Source organism: Chanos chanos, chromosome 10 (assembly GCF_902362185.1).
Source record: "Chanos chanos chromosome 10, fChaCha1.1, whole genome shotgun sequence".
Classification (NCBI taxonomy): domain Eukaryota; kingdom Metazoa; phylum Chordata; class Actinopteri; order Gonorynchiformes; family Chanidae; genus Chanos; species Chanos chanos.
Window position 1 is genome coordinate 17,968,765 of NC_044504.1, and position 24,099 is coordinate 17,992,863.

At 44.1% G+C, this 24,099-nt stretch overlaps 1 protein-coding gene across 1 annotated transcript; it reads right to left on the reverse strand.

Moving 5' to 3' along the window:
- Positions 1-1,384: 1,384 nt before the first annotated feature.
- On the reverse strand, positions 1,385-23,582 carry mta1 (metastasis associated 1). The gene is made up of 18 exons (XM_030785974.1): positions 23,555-23,582; positions 16,781-16,848; positions 16,267-16,360; positions 10,983-11,109; positions 9,132-9,195; positions 8,542-8,659; positions 7,579-7,681; positions 7,201-7,300; positions 6,081-6,269; positions 5,062-5,136; positions 4,871-4,929; positions 4,609-4,736; positions 4,310-4,461; positions 3,712-3,901; positions 3,333-3,422; positions 2,821-2,973; positions 1,699-1,853; positions 1,385-1,587 (listed from the first exon to the last, which is right to left on the reverse strand). Exons 1-17 carry the CDS (start codon positions 23,580-23,582, stop codon positions 1,744-1,746), a joined length of 1,848 nt encoding a protein of 615 aa, XP_030641834.1. The 3' UTR covers positions 1,385-1,587; positions 1,699-1,743.
- Positions 23,583-24,099: the final 517 nt, after the last annotated feature.

Genomic DNA, 24,099 nt, shown 5'->3' on the forward strand with positions numbered 1-24,099 from the left:
GCAGCAGTAACAGCACATGCTCAGAGACGGGCTTTGGCTTCCAGCTCGCAGCTCTAGCGTCCATGTTTAACCGTTTCACTGCTAGTATACTTGGCACCTCAGCGACATGTTAGTTACGGTGACATGGGCGACCTTTCTGATTTTTCTGCCATTTTATGGTAAAATAAGCATCTTTAAGTTCAGCTCTATTCCAATGCAATATAAATTTCTGCGCTTACTTTTCGACTTCTTTTGGTGTTTTGACAAAGCTCGTGGTATGTTTTGAACGGTAATTTGTTGTTACATCCCCTTTAGCACACCTTTAAACAAAAGGTGTGCGATTAATCTTACTTAAACTACCTGCACTGATGCAACAGGGTTGAACTAAGGCTGATAGCATTTTTATATGGGTATAATTAATAATTGTACGTCATCGGCTGTATAGAATACAACAATTCTCAGAACACCTGGTTATTCAGACAAAAACGTAGTGCTTTTACGTAACAGAGATGATGAAAGTGGCAGGAGACACTGCTTTTTATTAATGCAGGCTCCACAAAGATATTAATATTTAAAGAGTCGACTGTGGAGTAAGGTAGGGATGTATTGTGTATCACGACTACTCACAGACGGGTTTTGACCATCACCCCTCTTAAAAGTTCAGTAGTGTGTAGAAATTGAACCTTAACAACATGGACAAATGACTGTCATGGTTAAGAAGGTGCGTTGTATTTATCCTTTGAACTTCACTGTCCATGAGGAGTACCATTTCAGTTTTCAAACATCTCAACATACTGTTGCATTTTAGTAGGTCAATTCAGTTGTTTATATCATTACAAAAAAAGAGCATCTTCAAAGAATATCCTGTACATGGGAAATCCATTATGACAAGCATTGTTAACCAACTGGAGGCCCAAAATGCACCACTGTACAAAACGCCTCTGTCTCTCCATTTACATATTCACAAAAGAGAAGCAACCAATTTTTTTTTAATTGCACCATAGAGGCTTGAGACGCAGTACTTGTGAAAAAAGGTAGAAAAACAGCATGTACCATTGTCTTTCTCAATAAGTAAATCCTCTATGGCCAAAAGGCAGGGTGGCTTCACAAAACAGAGGAATACTAGAAGCGGTCCAAACAAAAAGAAACAGAATCAAACGGCTTATCCATTTCCACATTAGAGCAGTTTTAGATTTGTTGGAGAGAAAGAAAAAAAAAATCGCAAGTGGCTTTATATTTTACAGTCCTTCAGTTCAGGTTTTCCAAACAGTTTGTCTCCAGAAACATAAAGTTTCTTCGTTTATCAACAATTAACTGATAAGCGAATGGTTACAGTTGGTAAAAAAGAGCAATAATAATAATACTTATAATAATTATAATAATTACAATGACAGAAATAACAAGAATGGCAAACAGTAAACACAGTCCTTTACAGTCAGGTCAGTCTTATTATATTGTCATAACCTTTTACAACCCAAACAGACATAGTTTGGTCTTAAAAAGGACGCAAGCTCAACATTGGATCACACTGACAAGTTCATCGGTGGCCCGTTGGCCTTTTCTCAAGTCCTTCTGTTTCAGAGGGTTGGATAACACCATGTCATTTATCTGCAGGAGAAAGACAAAGAAAAATGTCTGTGATTTTGTTCCTGCAGAGTCCTTCCACTGAATTATTCAAAGTAGATGAAGGGCGTTTTCTTTCTTTTTTTAATCCCTCACCTCATCTCCATGCTGGAATGAAGGGGTCAGAGGTCGAGTCAAAGGTCAGTCCAATTCATGCACCTCGTCCTGCATGGCTGCGGAGGTGCGGCCCGGCTCAGAGACCCGTTTACTCATGATATCCCACTGAGGGGCCAACACTTTGGCTTTGGTTCCTGCGAGTGCAAGAGAAAGGGGGCGGGAGGTTAATTTGAGAGTTCACATAAATCATCTAAATACTCATCTAAGACTCTGTAGTACTCCATATTAACCTGAAAGTCAACACTCTTCTGTGACATGTTTGGATTACAGTGTTTCTGTCCCCCTACTGGTTACAGAGGTTACTGCATCAAAAAGGTGTATATCTTTCAACACATAAACTCTCTCCGGGTCTTTGACGCCAACAAGCCATAAAATTGGCAGATTATTTCACTCTTAAACGATAACTGTATGATACAAGTAACTGACATAATATACAGCTAAATGGAGCATTATGTAAAACTGGGTTTAAAAAAAGAACAACAAATAAGGCCAATGGAAAAAAAAAAACAAAACAGTACTGCTGTAAACTAGGGCTTACGTGACAATGAAATCATTGTTTTCTTTCAGACAATGGACAGAGTTTACAACAAGAACAGAAATGTTCTCCAACGTGTCTTATGAGGGCATGTGGTAATATAAGATGCTTCAGATCTCAGTAATAGGTGTGATATTTTTCTTGGAAGAGGCTTTAAGGGTGGCGATGCCCCACAGGACACACCCCTCCATGTAAGCATTGGCACAAATCTGTTACCATGACAACTCTGACTGTGACCTGGAGCAACACAAGTCACTCAGATAAGAGACAGATGAAGGGATGGAGAGAGATAAAGAGATAAACTCAGTGGGTGAGAGAGAGAGAACTAGTGAGGGAAAAAGAGGAGAGACCAGCGGGTACAGGCCTATGAGAAGTGAATGATAAATAAGTAAAAGGAATAAATTCTGATACAGAGGTACGACAAAGTTCTGACAGGAAAGCAGACACTCGTATGTCTCAAATCCTCAAAAAACAGAACATTGTTTAAGGCTTTTTTTTTTTTTTTTACATAGAGTAAAGGATGTGCTTCTTTCTGCCAGTCCTCTTTTTCCTAATCTTTCTCTCACCATCGAGACCATTGTGCTGCTCATAGGTGCGTTTGCCCAGAATCGTGGGCGAGCCGTTGTTAAGGATAGGCGATGACTTGATGGGCGTCAGGCTGCCAGTGGAGATACTGGCTCCACGAGGAGGCTCCGGTTTGGGCAGGCATGGGTGGGCCTCTGCCGGAAAGAGCAGATTAAAAAGTAGATGGAGGAAGAGCGAATTTTAGTAAGAGCAAAAACTGATATTCTGGGCCTTGAGAAGTATCATATAAATACAGAACTTTCTGTGTCTCTCAAGGTACGTCTTTGAAAAATTCATATTTGAATTAAGGCAGTATGTTCTTCTGATGCAAAGGTCTTGCAAAGGATTTGGCCACTTATTGTAATAATACTACACAACTACACAATTAATACTAATTGTTAAACAATCATATCTAAATAACACTTTAAATCGGTCTATTATGTACAGACTGTAGAAAATCATTCCTGGGCTGTCCATATTATCTAAATAAAAATCTGATCTCATTTCCACCTACCCAAATATCTGACCACAGATTCCAAAGGCTTCCGCTCAGACTGTTTCAAAGCTATAGGCTTTTTGGACATATCTGGCAACCGCACCGCACCTGCAAACAGACCCACGCATAATTTAATGCAATACATGTGTAAGACCTTTACATCACACCATGGCACGACACACTCATTTCAGTCACAAATGAAAGCTATACAAAATGATACTAGAAAAGCATGTAGTCATCATCAATTATGTATACCTACACACAGAATTTCATTAATGCAAAGAAAGAATTTTAATTTGAATCTATATTTATATGTATAAGCTTATTATATTCTGCACTGCGATACTCCACTGCAGACAGGTTATAGCCGTGACATCACAAAAACAGGTGAACTTACACTCTGCTTTAATGGCGGCCGTGTTGACTGGTGTGTAGGGGTGTCTGGCCAGGTATCTGGACCTCAGCAGGTCCTGACAGACGCGGCGGGCGAACCTGGTCAGCTGAGAGGTCTGCAGGTAGAAGGCCTGCCTGGTTTTCACGGCAAACTTCGGGCTACCACTGTGTCTCACCGGCAAAGAGTGAGGGCTCTGACAGCCAGAGAGAAAAGACAGTAAGAGAGTGACAAGGAGAAAAAAAAACACACAACAGCATGAGGATGTGACAGTGTCAGAAAAAAAGACAGAAAACAGTGTAAACAGTTGCACGCACAGTGAATATGGTATATTTTATAAAGAGATTAGTTTTTCCAGGTCCAGTTCTTTTTTTAATGGAAAGCTTTTTAGACTAACACAAAACGAGAAGCACAGTGATTACTCAAGGAGAGAGAGAGAGATGAAGAGAGAGAAAAATAGGGTCATGAGGTCTGTTCTTATTCATCAATTAATCATCGTAGTTAAAGTCTCTTTCCTCGTGAGTGTCATTAAGCTTAGCTAAGTATTACTGAAGTTGCAGCATGATTTCTCTGACAGTCCATGTTCTAACGGAGTAATACTCACCATGTTGTTCCGGTTGGGTCCGGGTCTTTCTCCATCCAGTCGCGTGGGCATCTTAAGTCCACCGTACTTCTTCCAGTAGGTCCAGCACGAGGCGCACAGTCGACACTGCATGTTTGGAGGACCCCAAGAGTACCACTGGTATGAGTTGGTGGCTTCACAAAGTCAAACACACACAGAGACGAAGAGAGAAAGAGAAAGAGTTGAAAACATGTAAGCACACAGTACATTCATCAGTGTTGTCTCTGACCATGCAGTTCTATATGGCATTACTGTGACAGTCTAACGTGGTAGATACTTACTATAGCAGCTCTCACAGGCCCGTCCCAATGCAGCGGGCTGCCCTGGCGGACCAGGCACTGCCCCGGCTCCGTTCACAAGGCCCGCCTTCACGCTGTTCACACTCAGCTGGTTGGGATTGGGCTTGTTGCTATGGTAACCAAAGTAGAGCGGGGACATGTCACAATAGGCAGAAGATTTCATTTAGTGTGACTACTCCAAAAAAACTGCACTGAAACTCGAAGTCTTATGAAAGCAAGATGTTTCCTTGGGGTGGTAACTCACTAGTTAGGGATGTAGACTTGCTTCAGTTTGCTCTCTGCTTCTGCTGCTTTTAACCGTTTCTGAAAAAAAAAAAAAAAGGGCAAAAAAAAAACAACCAAAGTGGTATGGGAGTCATCCTCACATCAACATAATCAATATAGTACACAACTGTCATTCGGGATATAATTATAATGGACTGTCATAAAGAGTACCTGCTGTACATATCTGTCTGTGGTTTTCCACATGTAGTAATATTCAATAATACTCGTCAGAGACTTCCAAGGGAGCTGCAGACAGGAAGACAAAAGGCTCTTCATTAAAATGAGTATCACATTTACCACCTTAATAACTAAGCTCACATTTCATGTGGAGGATTTGCAAACTGAACTGGTGCCTTGATTAATGAGGGATATTTTCCCCCCTCATTTCCCTCCCAATTGACACAAGCTAATTAGGCATGATCTTTAAGTGCAACTCTCCTATGATGGCCACTTTTAGTCTGGGAGGGGAGGAAGATTAAAACCGGTTTCCTCCAGGACGTGTGACGTCAACGACCACATCTCTGTGAGCACCACCTTCAGTTTCTGTTTTCCGTCTCCACCCGCAAGCTCATACACACGTGTTACAAGCGCGTCACATGGCAACAAGAAGGAGGGGGACCAGCGCAATCACAACCACCCAAGGGAAGGCAGTCAAATGTGTTCTGTGGGTCTGTCTGCCAATAATGGTAAATGGGGATTTGAGCCACTGATTCTAAGATATGAGATGTCTGCACTGCAAGGCAACGGTTTAATTAGTGAGGAATTCTCTGTCACAGCATTTTCAATTAGAAGTCCACATCCCTGTTTAAATGAGTGTTCTGAGCACACTCAGTACTTTGGAACCAAATTATGTGTTGAGGATCAGATCCAACATTAAGTCAGAACTCCACAGCTATAGTCTTTGTGATTGTTCAAAAAAAAAAAAGTGGGTGTGTTTTCCACTGTTGGCCACTCCCTGTCTTTCCAAGCTGTACTTTTGAGAAGAGACACCGAGCTGAAAAAAAGCTGCAGGCTGCATTTACACCGATTCATCAGCAGGTGGCAGAGTTAAGCACGTGTGCTTCTAAGATCGGCTCAGACCAAAGATGTCGACTGAACGATTCGGAAGCCGTTCAAAGCCAGGGCATTGTGCAATGTTCATTAAACACAGTCTAAACAATCAGCTAAACAATGTCTCTTTCTTTACTCACAAAGTCTTGCTGGATGTCAGTGAAGTCCTTGCCATATTTTTCCAGTGCCTCCTCGAAAAGGTTGGCCTCAGACGCGCTCCACTCCTCCATCTCGTCCCGACACAGAACCGGACCGCCCTGGGGCACCAGGGCCGCGATGGCACGGGTCATGTCATAACCTGTGTTATGCAGTGTGTCCATGGCGTGGAACTGAGGGCGGCAAGAGAACAGGATGTTCACCGGACGCTATTCCCCAAAATGACAATGTGATACACGTTCAGAAACTGAGATAAAGCCAATACGATTCCTCCAACTTCTGCCGATGAGGAACAGCGTACGAGCGGAGATTTCACAACTGTAATATCATCTCTGTAGTATACACGGTAGTCTATGCACTGGGAGTGTTAGTACAAACACAGAATATCTAGGGTTCTTATTTCTCTCTTCCTCTCTCTCCCTCTGTGAGTGTGTGTGCGTGTGTGTGTGTCCTTGAGTTGCATTGTGTATGTTTATGCATGTGTGTTGCCCCTTTGCTGTTTTCCTGTATGTTTTATATATGAGGCACAGAGGTAGACAGGGATTGCAGTCTGCAGTCTAAACCAGAGCCGCCAACACACATAGGTCTGCTGTGCAATTCTGCCCTGCTTCTGTAACCCAGCAGCTTCTACAGTTTAACTCACCGCAAATGTACAACATGGTAGCAAAGGCTCATTTTCGTGCAACAGTTGGTTATAATCATGAAGAAAGCCAAATATGGAATTATATATGGGGAAAAGCATTTCAAACATCTTTAACCAAAATACAGTAGGTTATATATTGTTTTTTTTCCACACCACAAATTTTTTATCAGGGGATCTTGGTTACTGTCAAGACTTCACAATCATACAGCAATATTCAGACAGAACATATGGGGAAACCATTCAAAGGAAATACTGTCCTGTTACTGTAGAAGACCTGAATAAGAATTTGCACATTACAGTTTCTAAGAGAGTTATTAAAGTCAATACAACTGTGAATAGTGTGAGCAAAGCATTTATTCTTTCACTTTTCACTCCAGCACAGCTCCTATAGAGCTTTGTCCTGTAGAGTCCTGAGAGAATCCAGAGGAACTGAGAGTAGGCCAGAGAGCAGACTGACTCACCAGAGTGATGTCTCTAGAGGCAGCTGCAGCACTCATGTGCAGACTGGGCTGTCGAACCGAACTACTGCAGTCCAGAGCACGGGCAAATGTACCAACTGACCTGAGAGAGAGAGAGAGAGAGAGAAACAGAAAGAGAAAGAAAGAGAGAGAGAAAGAGAAAGAAAGAGAGAGAGAGAGAGAAAGAGACAGAGAGAGAGAGAGAAAGAGACAGAGAGAGAGAGAGAGAGAGAGAGAGAAAGAGAGGTGGGGGGAAGAGAATTGGACATAGAACAGTCACAATCAAAAACCAATATATCACTGAAGACCCTTGAGAATTAATGCTAGGGATGGTCATACGACAACTGTTGAATTGAAAGTCGCAGATTTTGGCATGCTTACCGAGCCACTACGAGGAACTGGTCAATCTGTTTCTCAGTGAGGGGACTGCTGGGGTCCCATACCTTCTCTTCCAGTTTAGACAGATCTCTGCCATCATCTTCACCTAGTAAATTAACAACCCAAATATCACACTTGTCTTACTACAGGCATGGGCTGCCAAGCCATCCTACAGTCTGTCCTGCTAGACTGACATACCTAATGTTCTACAGAAACTAATGAGGAAAGAGCATGTTTTCAGTATCCATATAACTTATGAGAAAAAAATTGAATAAAATAAAAGGGTCAAAAAATAAGTAACAGAACAAATACATTATTAAATAAATAAACTGGATTTTAAGTCAGATTTTTAGTATATGTTCCTATGTATGTGTAAGTATAGTTATTTCTGCCAGTATACCAAATTTATACAAATACATATTTGCAGTATAGCATTTAAAGCATTTACCCGTTAATTCATTCATTACTGACCCTTTCATTGATTTATGAGTCCCCTCCCCCTTTCTTTCTTTAGTTCAGTTTACTTTATGGTTCTAATTCCTTCACTGGGTATATTGCTGTATTGTTATAAATGACATGTAGGCTTTCTTCTATGATAAACGTAAAGACTCAGGTGCTGATATGCAATTTGTTATGTTTTCTCTTTTATAATACTTGTTCTTGTTTACAGAGCAATAGACCACCAAAAGCACAACTCAAAACACAACTGTTTTTATTTAAAATGAATCACTGGTAATGTATACGATTTAACTAAGCTGGCAGACATGCAGAAAACCTCATGTTTCCATTTCTTTTGTAACTTCTAACATTGTGCAACGTATGACTCTTTGGTGAGAGCAAAAGAGCAAAGCCTTGCAAAGCAATTTCAAACCACATCTAAGCTTGTCTATGGCTTTGTCGCCCACAGGTTCACACCCGTCTGCTTTTAGCCTGGTCTGACTGCAGTGTATTCAGACCGAGGCCTACCCTCTTTCAGCAGGTCTGTGATGTCTGCCTGGTACTTATTCCCCACTCTGATCTCTCCCTTATCAGCCAACAGCGTCTTCTGCTGAGGGTCATAGACCAGTGAATAGAAAAAGGCATCCTGAAGAGGAAAACAAAGAAACAGAGAAAAAGGAAAAGAGAGACTGTGAGCATTAGATACAGACAGAGACGGGTGTGTGTGAGTGTGTGTGTGTGTGTGTGTGCTGTAGTTCTGGCTTCACTCTAAGTTGGAGTCTCTAGTCTCCTCATTACAGAATGAGAAGAGAACATTCTGGGTCAACATACTGAATTATTCATTTAGAACAAGACTCAAAACTAGCTCTCATACACACACACACACTCATGTGCACACATGCACACACACACACACACACACACACACACACACACAACTTTCTTATATACAGCGACCATAGCACAAACGCACGCATGCACGCACGCGCACACACACACACACACACACACACACACACAAAAAGAAATTCTGCAACATACTCTGACTATGGCAAACACATGGCTCACCACACCACCAGACATCTCTCACACGAAAACAAAGTCACGAAGCTACACACCTCTCTGTCCAGATAGGACTTCAGGGCCTCTGTTTCATTAAGGAGAGTAACACAGCACTTTCCCCTGAAAGGACCCAGTTAAACAACACATTAATCAACAACACACACACGATCAGACACCAGTCAAATCTTACCATCTGATCACACCGTGGCATGTGCTCCTAAAAAGATTTTACTGTTAACATTCCAAAATGTTAAACCCGAATGACTATGAATATCCATGGGCATTAATCAATTCTGCTAAAACTCATTTTAACCCCTGTGAATGTAATAATGATGATGATCAACCTAAAGTGAGAATCATTTCATGGCTCAGTTAATTAACTGATACATTATGTAAAAGTGATGAGCTGAAAAGAACTGTACAGACCTCTCTAGAGGTTAAATCAGAACAGGTTAAAGGAAGATGCAGGATAAAATAATAATCAAAAATTAAAATGACAAACCAATTGCATAAGAATGTGATAACTGATTTAATGATTTCTCAGGTCTGTGAGAATGATGGCAACGCTGATGGGGGGGGGGGGGGGGGGGGGGGAGAGCAATACAGCCTTACACTTAAATCACTGTATCTCCCAAACTCTGGACGATAACCATATCCTAATACAACATTTCTTTCTGAATCACGGTGACACTTACTTGTCTAAATCAGTCAAAGGTGGTTGCATTGGATTAAACATACGTGACAACGACATTTTGTGTTTTTACCTTTTTTTCCTGGATTTTCACCCATTTTTATCCGAATTTGGACAATCCAATCTCCCTGTATCCTCACAAATCCCCACTTTCTCATATTTATGGAGTTTGACATCCATGCAAAATATTCAAGATTTATGCAAAATATGCAGCACCATGGGACACTGACAACATAATTATGACTGTGTCTGCTCCTTGTGCTGTCTTGTTAAGCCATCTTACTATGAGATTGAGAAATGTACAGATTAATTGGCCAAATAATTGATCAATTAATTGACCGATTGACCAATGACTGGATTACTTAACTGTGATTAACTTGTTCAACTACTGTTCAAAGATTAACGTGTTCAGCTGTTATTTCTGCCTCTTGACTAATTGACTTTATCAAAGGTTAAACAATTTGGGATGTTAAATGACGCATACAGTAGTCTAACAGATACGTCGGCATTCATTAAATTATTTTTCATTGGTATACTTAGCATCCAACCTCCTTTTATGGGAAAAATTACCACAATAAGACAGAAAACAAATTACGGACATTTGTCTTCAAATTTCAGTTTCATTTTGGCAAACAGATCAGAGGAAACTACAGGACGATAAAAAGCAATCCTTAGCGATACCAATTCTTGCACCTATATCCATGCACTGAGACTAGAGTTTGTGTAAAAGCAGAATAGCATGTCTAACCTGATGTGTGTATATAAGGAGAATAGCATGTCTAACCTGATGTGTGCATATAAGCAGAGTAGCATGTCTAACCTGATGTGTGTATTTAAGGAGAACAGCATGTCTAACCTGATGTGTATGAATAAGCAGAGCAGCATGTCTAACCTGATGTGTGTATATAAGGAGAACAGCATGTCTAACCTGATATGTGCATATAAGCAGAGTAGCATGTCTAACCTGATGTGTGTATATAAGGAGAATAGCATGTCTAACCTCATGTGTGTATTTAAGGAGAACAGCATGTCTAACCTGATATGTGCATATAAGCAGAGTAGCATGTCTAACCTGATGTGTGTATATAAGGAGAATAGCATGTCTAACCTCATGTGTGTATATAAGGAGAACAGCATGTCTAACCTCATGTGTGTATATAAGCAGAGTAGCATGTCTAACCTGATGTGTGTATATAAGGAGAATAGCATGTCTAACCTGATGTGTGTTGCAGGTAAGGACTCTAACTGCCTGGAGAGAAAGAGCTCTCTGTGTCGCAGCTGATGTTTCTGTTTTTCAGGCAAGTCCACCATCTCTGGGTTCTCCATCTCCTCCTCCATCTCTCCTGCAGTCACAGGTCAGAAACAAACACGTTGGTCACTACTGTACTGATGGATGTCACAGCAGTGGTTCTGTCTGATGTGGATTGAGAGTTTGAATTGTACAGCTCATAAACCTGTGTACCTTAGCATTACACATGTATATACAAGCCCAGTGGATGAGTTTGGAGTTTGAAAAGGACTAAGAAGGTTGTGAACAGGAATGTAAAAAGGAGGGAACCTTACTCATGTCAAACACAGTTAAGATGCTGATTTTATGCTACAAATAACAATGATTATTAGCAACTCCAAACTAAGAGTTAGGGAACATATGGCACGTCTTGTCTCATTTCATTTCAGCATTTCAACACTGTCTCTCTTTCTTTCTTTTAAGAGGAGTTACTTTATTCTTGCCGAGGAAAACGTGAATTTGAATTGTCCCAAATGCAGCCTATGGATTGAGGGTGTTGAGAAGAGAATGGTAAATGAAAGAGAAGTTGAGGAGATCTGTGAAAGTGGGAGGGCGGGTGGGTGGGTGAGAGCTTGAGAGAGAGGGGGAGAGAGAGACAGAGAGAGAGGGAGAGATGGAGAGAGAGAAACGGAGAGAGAAAGACAGAGAGACAGGCAGAGAGAGAGAGAGAGAGAGAGAGAGAGAGGGAAAGAGAGAGAGAGGGGGGGCAGTGAATGTAGTCCAATTCATTTGGAGTTTCATTAGAAAAAGAGAGAGAGGGAGAGATGGAGAGAGAGAAACAGAGAGAGAAAGACAGAGAGACAGGCAGAGAGAGAGAGGGGGGGGGGGGGGAGAGGGGGGGGCAGTGAATGTAGTCCAATTCATTTGGAGTTTCATTAGAAAAAGAGAGAGAGAGGGAGAGATGGAGAGAGAGAAACGGAGAGAGAAAGACAGAGAGACAGGCAGAGAGAGAGAGAGAGAGAGAGAGAGAAGGGCAGGGAGCAGAACAAAAGCAATCAAGGGATTTTCTCGGGAAAAAAAGATGTGTGTCCAAAATCAATACACATTCCCTCCTCTTCCTCACCCTTTCTAGTATTCTGAGCACATCACACGATCTCTCTCACTCTCACCAATTTTCTCCTCCTTTAACACACCGTACACACACACACACACAGACACACAAATATAACACAAGAAAACATAACTGTACAGTCACTCAACACACTAGATAGACGACTACCTTATTATTGCTCTATACACTGCTCTATAGCACTGATCTCCTCTGCACTGACAGAGTGAAAGACAGACAGAGAAATGAAGGAAGAGAGACAGACAGATGGGCAGGCACATGTAGGAACACACGAAACACACAGAGACAGAGAGAGAAAGAGAGAAGCAGACATGCAGAAGCACACAGAGAGAGAGAGAGAGAGAGAGCACGAGAGAAAGGCAAAGAGAAAGAGTGAGTGGTGTGTAACAGAGGGTAACAGAGAGAGAGAGAGCAGAGGCCAGAGAGCAGGACAGTCTATGTGTGTCCTTGAGTCGAACCACAGGAGGTGATTTGACTAACCCATAGCCTGGTCTTAAGTCAGAGAAGCAAGTGGACTGTTGCCACTGCCTCCCTCAACGCTCCACAAATTAGCCTCCATCTCACCTGTCCCAACCAATGATCAATTATTGATGAATGCATCACCTTACCAGGCAGAGGCAGAGGCAGAGGGGAGGCAGAGACAGGGGCAGAGGCAGAGACAGAGGGGGGGGGGGGGGGGGGGGGGGCAGAGGCAGAGACAGAGGCGGGGGGGGGCAGAGGCAGAGGGGAGGCAGAGGCAGAGGCAGAGGCAGAGACAGAGGCAGAGGGGAGGCAGAGGCAGAGGCAGAGGCAGAGGCAGAGACAGAGGCGGGGGGGGGAGCAGAGGCAGAGACAGAGGCGGGGGGGGGCAGAGGCGGGGGGGAGGCAGAGACAGAGGCAGAGGCAGGGGGGGGGCAGAGGCAGAGGCAGAGGCAGAGACAGAGACAGAGGCGGGGGGGGGGAGCAGAGGCAGAGACAGAGGCGGGGGGGGGCAGAGGCGGGGGGGAGGCAGAGACAGAGGCAGAGGCAGGGGGGGGGCAGAGGCAGAGGCGGGGGGGGGGGCAGAGACAGAGGCAGAGGGGAGGCAGAGGCAGAGACAGAGGCGGGGGGGGGCAGAGACAGAGACAGAGGCAGAGGGGAGGCAGAGGCAGAGGCAGAGGCAGAGGCAGAGACAGAGGCAGAGGGGAGGCAGAGGCAGGGGGGGGCAGAGGCAGAGACAGAGGCGGGGGGGGGCAGAGGCAGAGACAGAGGCAGAGACAGAGGCAGAGGGGAGGCAGAGGCAGGGGGGGGGGCAGAGGCAGAGACAGAGGCGGGGGGGGGCAGAGGCAGAGACAGAGGCAGAGACAGAGACAGAGGCAGAGGGGAGGCAGAGGCAGAGACAGAGGCGGGGGGGGCAGAGACAGAGACAGAGGCGGGGGGGGGGCAGAGGCAGAGGGGAGGCAGAGACAGAGGCAGAAGCAGAGGGGAGGCAGAGGGGAGGCAGAGGCAGAGGCAGAGGGGGGGGGGTGAAGAGAAGTAGGTAGTAGAAAGCAGAGAAGCCACCATGTTTTCTGACTCATCGTGAATGAGCAAAAGAGATCCATTCTGTCTATGACTGACCAGTGCCTCTGAACACTCTAGAGTGTGGTAGAGACAGGAACACACACACATAAACATACAAAGACAGAAGGGGGGGCGGGGGGGTTGAAGAGTACAGAAGCACAGACAGAATCCCACCATGCCTTCCTTCTCAGTGCGGGTCCACTACTCATCAGCTTCAAACTGATTTATACAGAGACACACAACTGTCTTTATGTCCAAACAAGCACTTACCACTGACTTTCATTTTTTATAACTATAGATTAATTACATGTCTCTAACCATACCTAAATAAATATTTTGTCTCAGACAAGTTATTTTCTTGAACGACAGTTTTCCTAAGTGTGGACCAAACAAATGTCCCAACGTTTAAGATACTTCTGTCCATATAAGGACATATGGTTCCCACAATGCCACAACAACCTAAACCATACACATACACACACACACACACACACACACACACATAGATACACTGAGTTTACTTTGCAGAATGACCAGGGCAAAAAACAGTCTTCCTTGTATCAGGTGTGAACATGGGTTTTGCACAGAAACCACATTCAAACTCTGGGCTCAGTGGGTGACGGAGGAGGTTTTTCAGGACTTTAGGGAGCAGGTTAGTTCTCCCTCTTTCTGCCTCTGCAAAACATGAGCAACATGACAACATGGCTGCTAAGGAGCTCCAAATCCAGAGGGAGGGAGGAGTCAGGGGCCAGCATCATAGAAAGCAAAATATTTAATCTGTGACTCACCACAGACATGCAGGCACACACACACACACACACACACACACAGACACACACAGACACACACACACAGACACAGTCTCAACTGACTCTCCCAGCAGGCTGCAATACTCTAGCATGGAGTGAGGGAAGTTTACGCCAAACAAACGCAGCTTGGCTCAATCAGGGATCATCAAATGGCTCCCAAAAACTTGGAACTTCAAAACAGGGCCCTCAACTCTTCCCCCTCCGTCCTCTCATAGGCTGTCACATAAGCAGATGAGACCAGTCATGAGGGGATTCTAGTTTTTTGGGGTTTTTTCCCCCCCTGGCGTTTTCGTCTCTCATAGCTGTCCCTTTTCTATCAATCCACCCATCCATCTCCACTCTTCCTCCCTTTTTCTCCACCGGTCTCTCCTCCGTGCCTCTCTCGTGTGTGTGTGTGTGTGTGTGTGCTGGGAGCTGAAACACACAGGCAGGATGCAGGCCACACCCATGCCGTGCACAGCCATTCCTGCCATGCATTTTTCACATATTGCAAATGTCTGGGAGTCCATGGAGGGACTGCTGGCAGAGCACAGAAGGGGAAAAAGAGAAAGGGGAAGAAAGGGAATTTGGAGGCCCGCAATCGCGCACGCACACACACACACACACACACACACACACACACACACACTCGCATACAGTGGTCTAACCACATACACACCCAGACGCGCACACACACAAAACTCTTCCTCACTGATCTTGTGTGGTCCACATGAAAAAACAGTCCCAGTGGCCTTTGACTAGAGCTCCTGCAGTGTAGGCTGAGGATGAGTCTCTCAGCCTCTCTCTCTCTTTTTCTCTCTCCCTTTTACACACACATACACACGTACAAACACTGAGGCTCTGGCGTTCACACTACCGTCGCTGACAACCATTCACACCACGCCTAACCCCCACACATAGGAAACGCACAACACTCGAGTGAATGACACATCTCTCAAAAAGCCATTTTGGAGGCTGTCCTAACGTACAGCTTGCAACACTCATACAGCTGAGGTAGTCTGTGGACAGTTAGTATGCTTCTTTTTCCAAAACGACTGAAATATCACCAGAATCTCATCACATTTATGGCATGATTGCCATCCCTGAATGTCACACACAGGCTAAAATGGCATGCTAGAAAATGAATATTTTCATTAAAAGTCTATATTGTGTTGACATATATGTGGTTGTAAAGAACTACTTCAATAAGAGGTCAAATGAAGAATTCTGACACATAGTCAGCGGTCTAGGACAAAAACAATCCAGAGAATGTGAAACCAGGGCTGGCCATGCAGCATCATTCTCCCTCTCTCTAGCAGTTAAGATATGGAGAAACCACAATGACTGCTACAGCTACAGCTATAGACCAGCTCTCTTTACCTCCAAACACACACTCTCTCTCAGCCATGCAGCCTGTTACCCATCATACGCACAACATACATATATAAACACAAATGATAATGGCATAGTCCAGTGGCTGTCCCCTGAATACTAACCATAGTACAACACTACATGTAGCACATGCATGCACTAAGACCATAGTCTATTCCTGTATCTGATGATGTGAAATATACTGTGTCTGAAGCATTTGTGTATTATAAGAATATCACAATGAAGAACAAACACTTTTAATTAGGATACTGAAAACCAATTAGAAAAAAATTCATAATCCTCCTATTTGTGTAAACTCATCATAGCTCCTGTTCCCCCAGCACCATTTTGAGTGCAGTGCAGGTTCAGAGACTCTGACTCCACATCCATTTCCATTGACTGCAAATTTCATGCCCCTGTGGATTCTGGGTAATGTAGTTCTGGACACTCGGTGATGACTTACGGGCATGTTTGTCTGCCAGGGCGATGAGGGTAGTGGAGATATCCCTGCGCCTGTAGAAACACACTACCTTGGCCTCCACATTCCCATTCGCCGTCTGCAAAACAGATATACCGTTGTCACAGCAACAGTAGCCTACAACCAATCAACTTCAGGTAAAAAACTTGATACGCTAAGGACGTGCATGTTCTAACGGTGACCTGCAACGTCTGCGATATTCCTGAATGCTGTGAGTCATTAATGTCAAGGTTGCTCATTGGTTGAGCTTTGGAATGGGAGCACAGGTGTGGAGAGGAGTTTGATGGAGGGATGAGAGAAATGGGAGGGGTGACAGAGGAGGTGGTGTGATTGGAAAGAAACAGGCATGAGAATGTGATTTCTGAGCTGTACAGACAAGGCATAACAATTTGATTTACAAAGGCATACACTGAGTCTTCAGCTGTGAGGTGTTGAGTGTGTCATAACTCCTGTGTTAAATACTGAGAAAAACACACACGTACACAAACACTTTTCTCACCTTGTTGAGTTCCTCTATTCGCCTGATCAGCAATGGGTTACTGGAGGAGTTTTCAAAATAAACATAATCTGCAGAGAGAGAGAGAGAGAGATACACACTCAGTGTTGACACACAATGAGATAATCAGTGCCACACAGGTATGTTGTCACACTTCACACACACTCTGAAGAGCTCAAACTAGCACTGCAGTCACTTAACCACACACATGTGCATGTGCGCGCACACACACACATACACACACACACTAGGGGCCTGATTTACACAGAGATTGGAGCTCTAATAAAAAGAACACTGAATACAGGCATGTACTGTTAACCAGCCTTCTGTTTCCACACTGGTCTCTCCAACTCAGTGACAAGCAGATGGAAGGAACAGGTCATGTTTTAGAGACGTCTGCAAAATGTCACCACACTTTCTTAACATCACATCACTATGAAAGGACAGCTGTGGTAACCAGGGCTTTCCCCTTAACACAGATCCACACATACACATGCCCGCGAACACAAACAGAAACCAAGTCACATCACTGATCTATCAGTCAGCAACCATCAGGTACTGAAGAAGTCTAAGTCTACATTTTTATCAACATTTACAAAGAAAAGGCCCCTCCCAGTCTCTCCTTCTTCACATTTCTCCCTCGGTGCCCCCCCCCCCCCTTCTCTGTCTGTTTGAGACTCTGTGGGTTTGTGCGTGCTGTTGGCCAGGATCCAGGCCAGACGGGCTCAGGGCAGAGGCTTAGGGCTCAGTAGGACGTCGCTGCAGGCCCCGGGCACGCTGGGCTTTCTGCTCTGAACACCGCATGCGCCTGGGCCTCTCACAGATTACACCCCACACACGGTGGGCTGGCTGGATATACGCACAAACACACACACACACACACACACACATGCACACAGCACACACACAGAAACGCACACACGTGCGCACACACACACACATAGCATAAATAAATCCCCTCCAGTCCCCCTTAGGACCCACGCTGTTCTTCGTTTGGGGGTAATCCTCACCTTCACAGGAGGGGTAGAGGAGGGATCCAGTGGAACAGACACAGTAAACACAAATGCACGCACGCATGCACTCCACTAGCGCTTGGCAACGGAGGCTGTGTTGGCATAAGGCTGGTGTTTATGTGGTTTGGGAGAATGATGCTTGAGTCTGCTAACAAGCTAAAGCCATATAACCTCTTATCCTGAGCTGAACATCTTCTCAACAGATGAGACAGGACCAGGATTGTGTCATAATGACACGGCAATCTCAACAAAACTGCACCCAAATCCTGGAAACATCACCATTACGCACTCTTAGGTAACAGTTACAAAGAGAGGGAAAAACCCAACAGATTTTAACAGCATGTAAGAAGTCACAGATCAAGTGACCACGTTTTAGCCTAAAACACTCACACAGGAGCGTTTTACAGTCCATGTTCTGAATACCGTGAAAAGATACTGTGAAGGTACTGTGTGGGAATCAGTGCTACGCCTGTATCAAGCCCTCCCAACACATACCTGCTGGACAGCTCAAAATGCCACTACACAGATTTAGCACCACAAATACACTGAGACTGAAGGAGACATATAATGCACTTTTCCTATAGTTAATAATAAATAATAAACTCACACCTCAGCATCACGTAGACATCTGACAGTCTTCCGTTTTTTAAACCCATACATTCTCACTTGGAGTGGGTAAGGCACAGGTAAGCAGACCACAGCACTAGAATGAATAAACCGAAGTTGCATTCTCAAGTCCAAAACGAGCATCTGACTGCGCTGCATTTCACATTTAGAGCAAAAAAAGACTCTTCGCTGTAATGATCATGAACGTAATTGATAGACTCAGTTCAACTCCTTTAAGTGTGTAAGTCAGTTGGGTGAAACAAATAAGTCATGTTAACCCCTTCCACCTCACAACTACCCCAGTAAAGCAGTCAGTGACAATACATCTGTACATCTTAGAAAGTTCCATATGGCTTTAAAGAACACAGAGAGCGCCATGAATGTGAGGAGTCAAGGAAACTTTGTTTGGCCAGGTTTAAATCACTGAGGTTTAGGCCACAAGTTATTTATCTCACTTTAAACATGGGGCGGTTTAACACGTGCCTCTCAAAATGCATAGCGGTGATTGTGGTGGCATTGGCGGGGGCAGTGGGAGAGGGGTAAAGTGAGTGGGGGGGGTGGGGTGGCGCATTGACATGTATACGGCTCACGTAAAAGTCATATGCCGTGTGTAGACGCAGAAAAATGCTTCAGCGGAGAGCAGGCGATGCACACTCGTGAATCATCTGTTTTGTCTCAAATGGCAGCCTTGTGTGTAAAAGACCAGGACACTGTGCAGAGCGCACCTCTCATCTGCCTTTTTTTCCTCTTTAAAAAGCACAAGTTTATAACTTAATGCTTCAAGGCCTGAGAAAAACCTGACGCGGACTCTCAGGTTAGAGAGAGGGTTCATCCAGGTCTTCAAGGCTAGTGAAGAGCTGCAGAAGACCTGTAGCCAAGAGCAGTGAGCCTCTCGGCGCTCCTGCCAGCCCTCCCGTCATCTCTGCCTGCCTGTACCCACAGCGTCTGCTAGGCCCCAACCCCCCCCCCTTCTCCACCACCACCAACAACACCCCCTGCCAGCCACAGCCAATCATCATTCAGCAAAGCATGTGACATCACAGCACAGTCAAATTTCCTGTGATCCAATCCTTGCATGTTGCTGAGCCCCACAGAGGGAGAGAGAGACAGACAGAGAGGGAGAGAGAGAGAGTCAGAGAGAGCCAGAGAGGGAGAGAGAGAGAAACAGACAGAGAGGAAGAGAGAGAGAGAGAGAGAGAGAGAGTCAGGGAGAGAGAGAGATTAGTAGAATCTAACCAGGCCAGAGGTAGTTAGGAAGAGAGTGAAGAGAAAGAGGAGAGAGACAGTCAGTCAGTCAGGCAGTAAGAGGACGAGAGGGAATGGAAGAGAGGAGAAAGTGAGTGAGCGAGTGAGTGAGTGAGTAACAGAATGCATAGCAGTAAATACAGATAAAGATATTCAAAAACCCAGAAAGAGAGAGATTAACTGAGCAACAAAATAAAAAGAGCAGAGACAGACAGAGGAAAACAGAACTTAGTTTCTCCTAAGGAGAGAAGTGCTTCCACATAAACACACACACCCACACAAAGCCACAGCCTAGACCCTAAGATTGCCCGTTCCACAGAGACATCAGAGCGAGGTCTCCACAAAACTGCCACAGAGGCACAGGTCTACAGAGCATCCAGAAAGGCCATTCAACTGCTTCCTCCCACTCCAGACCAGTCTTTTTTAGGATCCACGGGAGAGGGGTTACTATGGCAATACAAGTAAGAACACGCGCTACAAATTTACGTCCCAGAGCCCACCCTACATACACACACACGCACACACACACACACGCACACACACACACACACGTTCCGTGCTTTGTTCTTAAGCCAATCTTGTCCTTCTCATCGTACTTGCCCTTCTCCATTAGTACCTCTCACATAAAGTTAAACAACATCGTAGTTCTTTCTCCATATGTGAAGCTGACCTTAACCGTCTCCTCTGTGTATGGGAGCTGTGTATTTGCTCAGGCACACAAAGGAATGGGACACACAATGTGTGTGGTTGCTAAGTCAGGAGTGTTACTTGAGTGTTTCTCACATGTGGAGTCTGTCTGTCTGTCTTTTTCTCAGTCTCTATCTCAAATGCATACAAACAAACAAACACACACACACACACACACACACACACACACACAGGGAATCATGAGGGCCTACTTCTTTGCTGTGGATGTGAGCTTGCTGCAGATTTTAAGTGCCCGGGGGAAGAAAAAACACAGAGAGAAAACAGTATGACGATCTGAACTACAGCCTCAGAGCATAAGTACAACTGACAAGCATAAAATATACTGAACCAAACAAAGTCAAAATAACATTAAAAAATCAAATTAAAATCTACGAAAGAGAGAAAAAACAAGCTACACTAAGTCAGTGGTTCCATGCTTGTTGGTCAGTACATAGAGATCATTTAATCCCAAACAGCTCTGTTACTCATCTTAATAAGAGCCTCCAGCTGAAGAAAGACTAAATAAATGATAAAGTCTCTGTTTCAACTGCCAATCACACAACTGCACCAGCAAGATAAGTAAGGAGGAGCTGGTATGGGAGGTCACCAGGGACCACAGGGCTCTTCTCAACAACCAGTAGCCTGCACAATCAGCCCCCCCCCCCCAGTCAGCCCCAAAAAAAAATATATACATATATACCTCGAAACCAACTACAAATCCCAGCATACATCTCAACACATGATCTTGAGCGCCCAGTTAGGCTACGTGATTAGAGTTGCCCGTCGCCACGTGCATTGAGCCTCCTCAGAGGGACATTTATGGATGGGTTTTTCCAGACGAGACAAGACTGATTCCCCTCACTGAGAGCTCCTTAAGCAACTGCACCATCTCTATGGTGCATTGAAAATACAATGCATAAAATAACATGCCCAAGGCTAGAGCTACCGCACGGGCAATTTAAAGCTGATCAAATAGTCCAGCTGGAGAAGTGGTGGTGAAGGGCGGATTCCATTGGCGCATTCAAAGTCCATCAGCTCTGAAACTCCAGGTGTCTTGACATTCGTACCACTAAGCACAGAGCAGAGACCAAGCTCTAGATAGCAAACACGAAGGTACTGAAACCTTCAAGGGGACGTTTATCTTAAGGTAGATCACCATATAAAAAACAACTTTGTTAAATCTAGGTTACGCTGCAGCTTTCAGGAGGCTAAGTAACACAGCAAACCATACCTGCCCCAAACCCTGTATGCAACACAGCTGAATAAGACCCCAATGCTTAAGACAGATGATACTACCAAAATATAGTCAGTGCTAATTTTCTCACTCCAACTTATTGTTGTTATTCAAAATGAGAACCATCAATACTACACAGCTTTACAACTGTTACCGACTGAGTCAAAGCTGAGACCTAATAGGAATTGTAAGACATATTAAAAGCACCACTGGCTAAGTACAAAACTAGCAACTGTAAATCCTGAATCTGATTAATAAGATGAAGAACAGTTTCAGTGAGGGTCTATTTGTCTATAAGTTTCCCTTTTAGTTTCTGCATGGCTTATGTCAATCAGCTGCCTCAGCCGTTCATAGCCAGGAGCTCCATGCGGCCTATTTCATCGTCACCACAGTTCTTAGCTAACACAAACCATGATGTTTCCATCATTTCTGTGGTTGGTTATGGACTGTTTATTTTTTCTATGTTCTTGGCATATTTCTGCACTGGGATGGAGTTTGGGGGAAAGACCAATTCAGGGAGAAGGCAAAACAAAGCCAAAGCAGTGTTGCCAGAGGAAGTGTTGCAAAAGGCCTAGCCTACCTGCTCTCTCAAGGATGAGAGAAAACAAAGAGGATAAAGGAATGTTCTCACCGGCTTTGTCTCCACCACAGGCCATTGTTTTTTTCCCCATGATGGTCCACCATTCAAACGCAAAAGAGTCACACATCAACAGAGGGAAATTTGGCTCTGTCTCCACGAGGTTCTTATCACAGTTTACTCTGAGTTTTCCCCCGCTCTTTTAAACCAGAGAGAGGTTGATGTTGTAACAACTCAAACGGGTCTTAGCTCATACTGACAAGATCTGAAATTCCAGGGGTTCTCTCTGAGCTTTTCGTGTAGCTTGCCGCAAATCAGGGTATGACAGTCAACCAACTTTGCCCCAAGTCGGATGTACAATATTTTCTAATAGTTTTGGTAAAGGGAAGAGAAATGATACATGCCAAACATCAGAAACTTTTTACGCAAGAAGTTGTAATCTGCATTGAATCTTCATATTAACAAAGCAGACATTTCTCTGGAGAGGAATCAGATCCATTGTTAGAGCTTTGTTCCAGTTTTCAAATGGCAAGCCAACCAATCAATGGATATTTGCCCAAAAATGCAGGAGCAACAAAGCTACCCAATGAGTATTTCACAGTATGGTTAACTGACCCTCAAGACCAATAAGGCTGCCAAAATGTAGTACAGAGATGTTGCTCACTCCACCCTTTTGTGGTTAGGCACAATAAGAACTGTCAATGTCATACAGCTTTATTAATGTTACTGAGACAAAGACAATTATTCCCAAAAAAAACCCTGATCATTTCTTAATGCTGGTATAATCAAAGTAGCCTATAAAATGAAAACCCAAGTCAAGTAGCTTTTGGAGTCATGGGTCCCCCAAAAAAGTTAATTAAATGATGTCTTTTATTTAACCATATATTAAAGTCAATAATCTATGACAATAAAAACATCTAAAAATACTTCTCTGTAAATGTCTTCAACTTTGATTTTAGTAACACCAGACAAATGTCTCCTAAATTCAGTGAAGACTTTTCCAAGACACTACGGAGCCTCCTCACGGAAACCCAACGTTTCCGACTCAGTATAGTCAGGGCTGGCGAGTGCTGCTTGATCGTCAAACTTAACTTTAAAAGCTCAAAGCGGTCTAACCATTTAACAAAACAAAAGCAGCCTGCTCACTGTTCGCCAATGAAACTCTGACTTGCTATATCATAATTACACGTCGACTGGTCGCGCGACAACATAATAAAAATCTAGGGGGTCCCGATACAAGACTCTTCATCCTCCTCCTCACAGTCACCATCATCATCCTCTGAAGCCTGAACACAAGGCACTTTAGAAAATAAAAGAGGAAGGACAAACCATACTGCCAACCTTTGCTAAGCGCGTGAAAATACAGGAGATCGAAAATTACGGGTACAGAAATATACAAAAAACGTGTTCTCTACCTCCAACCCGGTACATGTTCGCTGCCATGACTGCCCCAGGTCCTGGTGTCTCCAGGTAGGGCTTTCTCTTGCCGCCGTCGCTGTGTTACCAGTGCCGCCGCTGAGTGTGTTGGAAAATGGTGGATTGATCAATACGAAGCGGACCAGGCAAGGGATCTTAAAGAGACAGTACACACATTTTCAACCCACTTTTCTAGTTAATTCAACCCACAGTTAATTGAGTCACTTCTCAATAACCCGCGTAAAATTCAGATACCCTCCTAACAAAGCAGTTTCCCCATGAAGTACAGCTCAGATCAAGGGTGGCTCGAGAGAGAAAAAGGGGAGGGAAAGGGTCCAGCATCGCGAGCATCACTGTTTCCCCGCCTCCTTTCAAAACGAAACAAGTGCTGTTGTACTACTTCAAACCCACTAGAGGCAAAACAGCAAAGTAAACAACTGTTGCTGTTTGTCTGGCTCCAATACCAAAAAATACATTAAAAGTTAGGAAATCAAAGTCAACAAAATAACTTGTCTGTGAAATATGTCTCTCGAACGCAGAGGAC

What these genes read in the sequence shown, in the direction of transcription:
- mta1 (XM_030785974.1), bottom strand. Translation starts at nt 23,582, where the DNA reads ATGGCAGCGAACATGTACCGGGTTGGAG. An exon ending in CCTGGCAGACAAACATGCCC is followed by an intron (nt 11,110 to 16,266) that starts GTAAGTCATCAC and finishes CTGTGACTGCAG; the next exon opens with GAGAGATGGAGGAGGAGATG. An exon ending in CCTCTAGAGACATCACTCTG is followed by an intron (nt 6,270 to 7,200) that starts GTGAGTCAGTCT and finishes TGCCGCCCTCAG; the next exon opens with TTCCACGCCATGGACACACT.